The following is a 12218-nucleotide window of genomic DNA, read 5'->3' on the forward strand; positions in this document are numbered from 1 at the left end:
TTTTATTTGAAATGAATCTATGATTCCCTGCACTTGAAGACAGGTATTTCCTTGGGTGATTTTAGTTAACATATTTTATTTCACAAAACAAAACGTACTATAGCTATAAGCCTCTGTATAGCACAGACTATTTTTGCCGTTTCTTGCAAAGCCCATTCATATTTTCTATAGAGATTTTGGACTACACACCAAATGGAAATGCTACAAAATAACGTCAGACTTCGTCTCTCTATTTTACTATCTGAATGCTGTTGTGAACGGCATGTTCTAGAATGAAGATCGTATTTTCCCGTGACTTGAATGCAGCATAATCTGTAAATTGTGTTTATTCCCACAGTCTGCGAACGCACCACCCAGTCTTGTCTTTTCCCCTGGGCGGAGTTTCTCCTGGAAAAATCCCTGGCTCAGTTCGGTGGTGTCAGAACAGACATAGGCCTGCTGTTAGTAGAGCGAAAGACTCACCTGTGGAAGAGCAGCGACCCGGTTTAAATTCAATTCCTCTTTTTTCTCCGAGATTCTCGAAAAACTGTTGTTCAGAGTGTGAGCCTTCAGGATGACGGACACTATTTTACCGAACGGCATCAAAGACAGCGGGGGAGACAATAATCACTTCAAAAAGGTGAGTTTTAGATAATATAGCCTAGTTTAGTTCGGGAAAACCACATTACACATCTGTTCGACGCACAGTATTTACAGTTTACTGGGAGGGAGATGTCACTACACCAGTCAGATTATGTTTTTTTGTCCTGTTGAAACTGATGTAAAATTCGAAAAGGTGACGTATACTTTAATCAAAAAATTCAAAAGTTGTTTCCTCACTGACTGCAGTGTGGGAAACACAGGCCAAACAGGTCATTTTCACTGTTACAAACAACATGGTTTCCAAGGTTAAATCTGAACAAACTGCAGCTCGTGATGTGTCACCAACAGCCGCAAAAAACACAGCGCTGTCAGTTTCAGGTGTGTGTGTGCGCGCGCACGCGTCAGTAGACTAGTTGCATCTCCTCCCAGGCTGATACTGGCCATTGAGCTATTTAGAGAATGGTATGTTGACGTTATCTGTTCTCTGCTGGGTGTTAACAGAGGTGTGTGATGGTGACCAGTGGTGGAAAAAGTCCTCAAACCCTTTACTTAAGAAAAAAATTAAAAGTTATAAATTCAAAAGTTTAGAAGTATTAGCAGTGAAATGTACTGAAAGTATCAAAAGTAAAAGCCCTAATTCTTTCAGTGTTAAATTATTGATGCATTAACCTGTAAGAAGTATTTAATATACTGTTGGGGAGTTTAAACTCTGAGTTTAAACATATTTTATGAGCTTATTGTATGTTTTGCATGTACAACCTTATTCTGCAAAGTAACTAGTAACGCCAGCCGTCAGATAAATGTAGTAAGTCCACAGTATTTCCCTCTGAGTCTGAAATGTAGTTGAGGTAAAGTAGTCTCACAAAATGGAAATAGTCTAGTTTTGTACTTAAGTACAGCACTTGAGTAAATGTACTTAGTTATTTTCCACCTCTGATGGTGACTGAGAGCCCATATGATTCCTCCAAAGCATTGTTTATACTCCTGGTAAACATTAGCGAGATTAGCCTCCTCCCAAGGGATAAATAATTTAAAGGCGACCTGTTTTTTTAATTTTTTTATCTCTTCTTCTATCTCTTTTCCCCGCATTTCACTCCTATAATCCTTATGCGGTCACAGGAATATTGTATATCTAATGCTAACCTTTGACCGCCCCTTACTATTGGTTGCTTGTAATGTTGGTGATCTAGGAATTGAAGTATATTGCACTCTGGTGAAGTCACTCTGAATAATGCTGTCAGCTAAATGCCTAAAATGTAAATGTATATGTTCAGTGGAAGGTTATCTAAATTGTTACTCAGGCAAGAGAGGAGCATTTCCCCCTGCCTTTATTTGTGTTGAAGATTAAGCCTGTTCATCATGTAAATTAGCTGGTGAGCAGTCCTTCTACAGTTGCGATCGCCAGTGTAATTAGCATGTAGTGCATCCGGACCAGCAGAGAAACCTCTCCAACCAGTTCTGCGTTGTATGTACCTGCGACTGTGGCATTTTAATTTGCCGTTTGTGGCCAGCAGAGCCTTGATGTTGAGTTTGAGCCTATGGGAAAGGGACTTGGCAGTGGTGGAGTGATTATCTAATGCGTGTTTACTATGTTCCGTGCGGTCCGCGTCTCGTCCTGACGCATATTTGTACCGCTGTCCTCAAGCGGAGTGTTTTTATAGCCAAGCATGTTTAGATGGGCAGCTGAACGGGGCCTTTGTGTCCTCCAATCCCCCTGAATCCCCATCTGAACACTGTCTGGATTTAGGCTTTGTGCTGCACTTCCTGTGTCTATAAAAAGGCCAATAGGGAGCCAGGGCCTGGCTCTGCTACAGGGGATGATGGGTTTAATACCTCTATCATAAACTGTTTAGCTTCTTACTGCTAGGCACACTGTAGGGCCTAACCCATCCTGACATTTCCTTTCTAGATTTCCTTTGTTGTTTCTTTTTCCTCTTCCTATGCCCCCGCAGGAGTCTTTATTTATTTATTCTCTGAAGGGCAATGAGTAACTGCATTCTCATGGTTTTGTAACGTTAAAGCGATTTGCTATTTGGAAGCAGTTTGGCCAAATTTTAGCTAAGTGGAACCAAGAGCGTTTTCGCTTCCCCCTCTCTTTCCCCCCCTCCCTCTCTAGAGTGAAAATGAGTCTGATGATTTACAAGGCCTCATCGGGTTGACCGATGCTCCAGGGAGCCGCTGCGGTTCAGGGCTTCCCTCCAAACCCCCCTCCGCTGTTTCACCTCCAGCTGGCCGAGGTCTGACTGGACGACCGCGGGATGGAAAAACGGCAGAGTAAAAAAGCCGAATCGGCATGTTTCTACTCCTCCTCCTCCTCGGCCGGCGAGCGCATTGACGTAGCATCTGGCCCGAGGCCGTCCTTCAGCCAAACCGCAGAGACAAATTGACAACATGTGTCTTGGTTCGGAGACCAGCCCAGCTCTCGAGTTGGAAACGGTTAAATTTCCTCGGCCCGGGTTTATATTGGAGAGAGACAAATGAGAGATCGCACAGTGGCCAAGTATTGTCTCACTCAGAAATACACTGAGTGTACAAAATATGAAGACCACTTTCCTAAGATTGAAGCACGCCCCCTTTTGCGCAGTACGTGTCTAAACTCTCTCACGGCAAAGTCTTCATCATGATTGAAGTGTAGCTTATTTCATGGGTAAAGTCAATAAGGGATCACAGCTCCCACATGGACTCACCTGGTCAGTCGGTTTGTCATGGAAACTTTAATATTGAGTCTATTCAGTATAGTTTCAGGGAGAAGAAGGAATAGAAAGTCTGTTATGCATAACTGGGCCATGGCTGAAGCCTCTCTCTGGCTGCTTGCCAGCCTTAATCACCAGTTGTATAACCCGACTATCCCATGAATCATTGCTTTGCATGTTCTTTATGAAGTCTTAGTTATACAACAGCAGATTGACTTGCTGTTTGGTGGATGTGATAATGGACTGGGCTGTCTTTGTGTTCTCTAATGAAGCCTCTGGGCTATGGTGAAAGGCTGTACTGGTTCCGCATGCCACTGGGTAGAGCAAGGCAGCACCACTACCAGGGTTAAGGGTTCAATTCCCTATGTAGATCAATAGGTAGACAAGGTGATTTTGATACTTTCAGTGTGAACAGGCTGCCACTTACTGCTGCTATCAAACAGACAGTGAGTGATGGTCAGTGATGTCTTAGGTGCAGTCAGAAGTATTTCAGCATTACATACCAAAAGGTTTAAGTCTAATATCAAACCATCAGGCTTATGGCCAAATGTAATCAAATCTTGACGAAACAGAATTTAACGAGCTAGTGATCAGACCAGTGTTGCTGCTGTAGACACAGGATCAGAGTCAACACTTTGGAATGCGACATGGGTTGAAGTTTCATAGTGTATATTGTGATAATTAAAAGGATTACAAACAGAACATAGTGCCATGGCTACTATCAATCACCAACCACTCCCTTCTTAACACACACACACACACACACACCCCACTCCCTCCCTTTGATGTAATGACTGACGTATCTGCATACGTCCTCTCCAGCCATGTGCTAACTCTCATCACCCAGCTTTCCAGGTAGCAATAGCTGCTGCGCCCAGCCATGCCCCGCCCCCTAACAGCCTCATTACCACTCTATTATGGACTTAACGAGGTTTTGATCTATCTAAACGGTTAATCATTAGACTCTCTCAGGTCGCTGTATTGTTTGTGCGGGAACACCCAAGTGACAAGACGTTGGAGAGACTGTACTGTAACTAAACATGCCACAGGTTTGATCCTTGCAGCAACCGTATGCCCTGTCATGTTAAAGTGTCAGCTAAATGACTAAAAGGTAAACGTTAAAGACGTGACAGGGAAAATACAGAGGCTGGATGAGATGATGTTTGTAGATTCTTAAAGTGCTTATCCTCAAGTTCATCTTTGAAACCTTTGGTGCTCAGCGCTCATTGCTGTGGTGTTTCTGCACTGCACTTCCCAGAGATCACCTTTCAATCGAACGGTGTGTCCAGTCCTGTGACGTCTTGTTCCTTGGATTTTCTGTTGATGCAGTTTGAGTTTCTCTTTTCTTTGTCTGTTCTGCCATGGTGGCTATCACTGCTCATGCTAACTACCCAGTTCTTCACCAGGCCCCTGGTGTTAACAGCAGATGTAAACTGACTATAGGCTGCTATAACACAATAGTGCCTCAATCATCTACTTTGTGGGAATCCATTCAGTATTCTCTCCCAAAAGATCCGTTTGAGTCAATGTTTTACAGTTTTTAGGAGATCTGAGAATTGATTTGCACTGGCTCTGTGGCTGACCCTGGCCTCTGGGGCAAAAAAGATGAAATTGTCCCTCAGGAATCAATAGAATATGAACAAATACATAAAAACTCCCTGGCTGTTATGTCTTGCCCCAGCACTTCTCCATTATCCATGATCATTCTAGGGTCACAGGAATATTTATTCCATCTATTTTCTGGGTAATATCACCTCTGACCTTTGACCTCCTTACTATTGCTTGTAATGTTGCTAATAAAGGAATTGAATCTTATTCTGCTGTTGACCTCAGATAGAGCCAGATAAATAACTAGAATGTAATTGTGTCACATTGTCGCGGGCTTTAAAAACAAACCGGTTTTACTGAGCCAACTGGTCTGCTTGCATTATGCTGTTTTTTTTTTTTTTTAATACCTAGTCATGTAATGTACAGACCACGCCTCTGCTGCGCTGTGAGTCAGGCCCTGTGAATGTCTGTGGACGTATATCTCTATCGCCGTGACTGACGGTCTGTTGATTCAGTAAGGCTGGGCCACTTGTGGTTGTGATAGGGACAAGGACACACAGTACAGCCAGGTACAGACCGCAAGGTGTAAACAGGGAGGAAGCGAGAGAGAGAACATGGGTTTCAATTGGGTATAACAAGGTGTGGCTCTTTTCATACCCTGGTCTAAATGAGTCCAACTTTGATCTTGTAGTTTAGCACATTGACCACATTGTCAGAGAGGAGGGTCTTTTGCTTGATGCCCTGGAGGGAGAGGGAGGAAGGGAAGGAGGAATAGAGAGACATAAGAGGTAGAACTATGTGGACCGACATGAACCTGGTTCATTGTGACTCTGACTGAACCCGCATCATGCTCAAACTGAACCAAAACATTATCTGAACGCCCTGAACCAGAACAGAGTTAAGATACTCATAGTGATAACATGCTGAGTTATGAATATTCACAGTGGTATGGGCAGCAACCAAAATACATTTCATATATACCTCAGAATAGGCGACAGATGATTAAAAATTTATTTGTGTGTATATATAGATGACATTCATTTGAAATATGTTTTGAGTGACCAAAAATATGGCATTTAAAGGAACCCATTTCTTTAGAAACAGATTTATATTCCAATTTTTGTCAGTGGTTTCCTCTCCATATCAAACAGAAACAATGGTCTTAAAACCCATCAGCTATTCATACAATTTAAAGTTGCATTTAATTTCATTACAAGTATCCCACCTCAACCCATACTGCAGAAAAATACATTTCATATACTTCAGAATATGTTTTACAGATATGTTTAAAAAGAAAATGCAAAACTGGCCAAAATGTGTGTTGGCAACACTGCACAGAAAGAAAATGGTTTTCGTTGTCCAGAATATATTTCACCTACATGTACAATTACATTTTTGGCAAATTTTAATGTATTTTGAACCATAAACATATTTTGATACAGTTATTCATCCATGGAGACTCCGATGTAAAAAGTACAAAACGATTTATTTGCTATTCCATAGGCGAATCTACAAGGCAGTACTTAATATCTAATACAGGAATATTTTAAATAACTAAGGCAAAGAAAATTAATTAATATACGGTAAGAAAACTGTTTGGCCCCTGTAGTGCAAAAGTAAACAAACACACAGGGAATAGAACATTGACTAAGGAGATTCTTAAAGAGACATTAACTACAATAAATTGTGATTAAGGGAATTATTCTCAATGTATGAATGTATGAATTTTTTATCTTTTGCAGAACGCTGACATGCAATTTAGAGATATTTAAGATAAGTTATTTAAATTGAAGTTATTATCTTCATCTAACATGTTTGTCCCTCCATCTCCTTGCCTCCACAGGGTTGTAACCCATTCGCCCAGACTGGACGAAGCAAACTGCAGAATAAGCGAGCCAGTCTCAACCAGCAGATCATCAAACAGATGAGGATGAGAGCTGGAGCTGAGAACCTGCTGAAGTAAGAGTGACAGGAGGGAGATGGTCACATGGAGATCTACTATATTAGCCTATAGCCTATGTATAATACATTATAGCATATGGAGGGGGGCTGCAGACGTAGCCTATACATTGAATAGTCAGGGTAACGTAACATGGCATATACATGGGACTATTTACTTCTTTTGTGCGTGTAGAAATAGATTATTCTCATAACCAGAGAGCAATAGTCACATTATCTGTTATTATTATTTATAGCTCCTGCTATACAGAAATGGAGAAATAATTTTTCTCTGAAAGGAATTGGGGGCGGCTGTGGCTCAGGAGGTAGAGCGGGTCGTCCACTAATCAGAAGGTCGGTGGTTCGATCCCCGGCTCCTCCAGTCCGCATGTCGAAGTGTCCTTGGGCAAGATACTGAACCCCAAATTGCTCCCGATGGTTGTGCCAGCACCCTGCGTGGTAGCTTGCCGCCATCGGTGTATGAATGTGTGTGTGAATGGGTGAATGTAGGCATTCTTGTAAAGCGCTTTGAGTGGTCGGTAGACTAGAAAAGCACTATATAAATGCAGTCCATTTACCATTTACCAATAGTTTACCCAGAAATGAAAATTTGAACAAAATTTTTGAAGTTTGTATATCCACATCCACTTTTGGACACAGAGTCCAAAAGTATTACATATAGGCTAAATTAATATCAAAATGAATGGAGTGTGATAAGAAATGTCAGATTTGCATTGCACGCCTGAAGACGTATATTTTATGAGAGTAAAAATTGAATCATCACACTTATAAAATGTACACATTTTCCATGGTTTTGAGTGTCACACACAGAAACACACGCTGACAGACGTACACATTTGTTACATAAGACAAAATCAGATATTCAAAATCTCTGTCTTTCTGGTCGCCCCGCTCGTTCATACAGAGAGGTGGTGTTGAAGAGTTCTGTTGACTTGGCTGCTAGTTATGTAGTTATGTCATTATGCCATAATTGGCCTCCAGTAACAGGGATTCCAGCTGGTTTGTTGATGTTGGACAAGTTTGCCTTCACCTCCTTCATCTCCCTGTCAGAGTTGTCATGAGTTCTTGGTGAGGTGAACTCACGGGAGATAATATCAGGCCGATGTAAATCTTGAAGAGGAGCATTCCACGTAGCCGGAAAACAAAGGCCGACTGTGCCGTGCGGTTTAGACGAAACCTCCGAAACATTCTGAACGCCTGGCTGAGCCTTTGTTTTCTGGATCATGGTTTGTGAAACTGATGTTTTCTAGCACGTTGTCTCTATTGTGTTGTCACGTGTTGGAGAGCTGTTGACGTAAAAGGTGAATTCACAGAGGAGGAAAGTTGGATCGCGGTCTCAGAGCGACTGCCTCCAAGGTGTGTTGTGGACAGTAGCTTTCAGACCCTTGGGTGTCCCTGTTGTTCGGGATTCAAAAGATGAATCGGGAAACGTCTTGTTCCCGTGGAAGCGCATGTTCTTGCGGGGTTGGATGACGGAATCGGAGATCATATTTCTCAGCAAGTACACAACAAAAGAGAAAGTGTACCGTCCTCCCACGCTCCCTCCAACCTCACGTTTTTGTTCTTCTGTCTCCCGGTCCGAGTTATAAACCAACCAGCCCCCGAACTTGTGTGACTAATTTCAGGTATGCGGCTTCCCATCATTTTCATCAATGGTTGATGTCAACGCTTAGCCATTCAAGCTTAGCCATTCAAGTTTTGATGAAAGACAGTAGTTGGATCAGGGACAGTAGTTCGGATGAAAGAATGTAGTTTTGATTAGGGACATGAGTTTGGATGAAGCTGTTGTTTGGATCGGGGACAGTCATTTGGATGAAAGACAGTCGTTTGGATCCAGGGTTTTTCCTGGCTCAGAAAAGGGCTTCGGTGGTGCTTGTCTGGGCCAGCAAATGCGTTCAATCGACCCTCTATACCGGTGGTTCTCAACGTGGGGTCCCGGGACCACCAGGGGTCCTTGAGGGGGTTCCAGGGGGTCCCCAGCAAATTGATGAATTGTTAAATTTCACTATTATTTCATTTACAAGAAGTTATCACAATTAGAGAATGTAGAAGAATGACTGTTTTGATCATAGTTTCACTGTTATCTCTCTACCTACAATACAGATAGTCATGGAATAAAATCTGGACAAAATCATATCTAATAGGGCTGCAACTAACGATTATTTTCATTGTCGATTAATCTGTAGATTATTTTCTTGATTAATCGATTAGTTGTTTGGTCTATAAAATGTCAGAAAATGGTGAAAAATGTCGATCAGTGTTTCCCAAAGCCCAAGATGACATCATCAAATGTCTTGTTTTGTCCACAACCCAAAGATATTCAGTTTACTGTCATAGAGGAGTAAAGAAACCAGAAAATATTCACATTTAAGAAGCTGGAATCAGAGAATTTTGACTTATTTTTCTGAAAAAATTACTCAAACCGATTAATTGATTATCAAAATAGTTGGCGATTCATTTAATAGTTGACAACTAATCGATTAATCGTTGCAGCTCTAATATCTAACAATAAAAATATTTTCAGATTTGGGTCCGAGAGACAAAATCTCATCAAATGGGGGTCCGTGGCCCTAATGTGGACTAAATTAGGGGTCCTTAATATGAAAAAGGTTGAGAATCAACAAGAAACATAAATGTTCAATTAAATGCATAAAAGAATATCTTAATCATTTTGACTGTATGCTATTGATTTGACATTTTTTATTGATTAACTTAACCAATATGAAACTTGGACAGTGAAGGAGAATTGAACCAGGCACGAACCAAAACATACGAGTAAAAGATATATCCATTCTACTTTCCATCATAAGGTAATATAAAATTGAGGTAGCTCTGCATATAATTACAATTTAGGCATTTAGCGGACGAGCCAGACGTTTAAGCATTTCACAAAATTAAGAGAATGAATAATACCAAATCTGGATAAATATTTGGTTGTTCACATTTAGTGTTGGAACATGAAATGTGACACTGGCACTAAGACACTGGCAGTTTAGATACAGGGTGAAGAAAAAGAAAATGAAGCGAAGAGAAATCCACTCATGCTTGTCTTTTTCAAAGTCATAAACTGCCAAGAACAAGAGGCATATTTTCCAGTAGAAAGTTTCGCCATTGAGAATAAATTGAACAATGTGCAATGAACAATATGGCCACAATTATATGATAAACTTTACAAAAGACACAAAATTAGCCGCAACTAATCCACTGCATGTCCAATCTGCACAAAACTTTCTACTGTCTGTGACTGTCTGTCTGTCTACCTTGTCTACCTTCTGTAATGTTTTGTCTGTCTGTCTGTCTTTGAAAAGTGTGCTTCTCTCTCTCTCTCTCTCCCTCTCTCTCTCTATCTCTCACTCACTCACTCACTCACTCACACACACACACACACACACACACACACACACACACACACACACACACACAGGCTCTGTGCAGGTATTTCCTCAGAAAAGAGACCTGCTTGCCTGCCAGTTAGCTGATAACTAACTTTTGTCCAAAGTTGGGTAACATTTTTGTCTCTCATTTGAAGCCGTAGATTAATTGCTGAACACTGCTTGTTGGTACAACAGCATGACTCATGACTCATGACTGCCGCCCTGCTGGTTGGAGTACTGTATAGCAGCCATAAGTAGAACATGGGAAAATCTATTTGAAAACCATTGTAAATCACGTTTTACAGCACCAAATTATCACAGTCTTTTGCACTCTCCAAGTACGCTTTGGTGGCCAGCAAAAAAATCTCTCTGCAGGAAAAACCCTGGGATCAGGGGCAGTAGTCTGGATGAAAGACAGTAGTTTGGACAGAGGACAGTAGTTTTGATCAAGGACAGTAGTCTGGATGAGAGACAGGAGGCCTGTGGTTTTACTGGGCAGTTAACTCTTAACCCTTGTCCACCGCGATCTGCTGCTCCTCCTTGTCTGTTTTCCTCTGAGACCCACTCTCCCCCTGTTTGTGGTATCTCGGTTTGGCTTCGGACAGGAGAGGCTGGGGTTAGAGACTGTCCCGTAACCGTAAGATCACAAGTTCAACCTTGGAATTGTGTCCAGGAAGTGCCATGTGTCCTTGAGCAAGACACATCCTGCTCACTCTCAATAAGCGTGTCAGCCAAATGACTTATTATTATGCCTTACTCATAACTTTCCATGACTGAAATGTAAAGTGGACTGATATGGAAGTAATGTGCATACTGGCAGGTCGATGGATCTACTTGTGGAGTAAAGGATTATGGGGGATAGAGACTAGGGTTCTGGTGGGTGTTCAGTGTCTTGCTCCAGGACACTTTGACAGGATACATGGCGGTTGCTGTTGGAGGTTGGACCTGTGATCTTACAGTTACAGGACAGTCCCTCTAACCATTAGAAATAGATAAAGAAACATTTGACAAAATTCTGATTTTTGGCTAAAATTTCTACAGAAAAATGAGAAAAAATGTCTTCATTTTCTGTTTGGCCATAGCTTTCTGTGAACACACAGAAAAATAAAGGTGCCAACTGGAACCGAAAATGGTTCTTAGAACTGACGCCATGGAAGAACGCATTTTTGGTTCCTCAAAGAAACTTTCAACTTTCTTTGGGATATTAAAAGGTTTTTACTTCTTAGTTATTGGATGGTGGGTAATGGCATAAATGTGGAAAATAACCAAACCCCTCCATAGTATATATTGTGCAATTACAAATGAGGCTATACAAGGACAGATAAACAAAAACACAATGCAGGTGTCTAAGCAAAGGAGAGCAGAAATGGTTCTTTAGAGAACCTTGGTCTGAAAGGTTCTTTGTGGAACCAGGTTTTTTCAGGATTTTCGGTTCCAGTTCGTACCTTTTTTATTTTTCTGTGTATATCATTCTATGGTCACAGGAATATTGTAAGGGCACTAAGGTTTTCATGCCTCATTGTTGATTGCTTGTGATTTGTGGTGATCTAGCAATTGAAGTGTATTCTATTGTAAGTTGCTAGGAATGAGATGGTCCGCTAAATGACTAAAAGTGTAAAAAAAAAAAAAAAAAAAAAAGAGTACACATGTAATCCGCCCCCTGTGTCGGTGGAGAATGGTTTGTTTCTCTGAACTCCATGTTAAAGGTTCATGTACTAGAACCTGCTGGACTGGAGTGGAACCAATCTGTCAGCTGGTAGATTCCTGTAGAGAGACACAAAACATCTAGAGCCATAAGTCTTTCTGTTTGCCCCTCCCTCTGTATAAACCAAGTGTAGGAATGATCGAACCCTTACGCCGGGATCAGACTTAACCCATGACACATTTGTGCTTTTGCAAATTGTGCATTTCTACACCAGGATGCCTCGATTCAGTCGTGTTAAGATGAAAATGTGATCATGTAAGACTGTCATTTGCTTAGATAATTAACCTGTTGTACAGAACAGAACGGACAGTGTTGAGGTTAGTGAACCGTAAGTAGTGAGGGAGGAGGCCTCTGTGT

The 12218-nt window shown here is 41.4% G+C and overlaps 1 protein-coding gene across 2 annotated transcripts in view; it reads left to right on the plus strand.

Moving 5' to 3' along the window:
* The first annotated feature begins 432 nt into the window (after positions 1-432).
* The window catches only part of rhpn2 (rhophilin, Rho GTPase binding protein 2), a 43693-nt gene continuing 31907 nt past the window's right edge, over positions 433-12218 (plus strand). For both annotated transcript variants that reach the window (XM_071910534.2, XM_071910535.2), the window contains exons 1-2: positions 433-619; positions 6667-6782. In XM_071910534.2, the coding sequence (XP_071766635.1) occupies positions 554-619; positions 6667-6782 (182 nt within the window). In that variant the 5' untranslated portion in view covers positions 433-553. The remainder of the gene's footprint in view (positions 620-6666; positions 6783-12218) is intronic.

This window comes from Centroberyx gerrardi, chromosome 1 (assembly GCF_048128805.1).
Source record: "Centroberyx gerrardi isolate f3 chromosome 1, fCenGer3.hap1.cur.20231027, whole genome shotgun sequence".
Taxonomy (NCBI): domain Eukaryota; kingdom Metazoa; phylum Chordata; class Actinopteri; order Beryciformes; family Berycidae; genus Centroberyx; species Centroberyx gerrardi.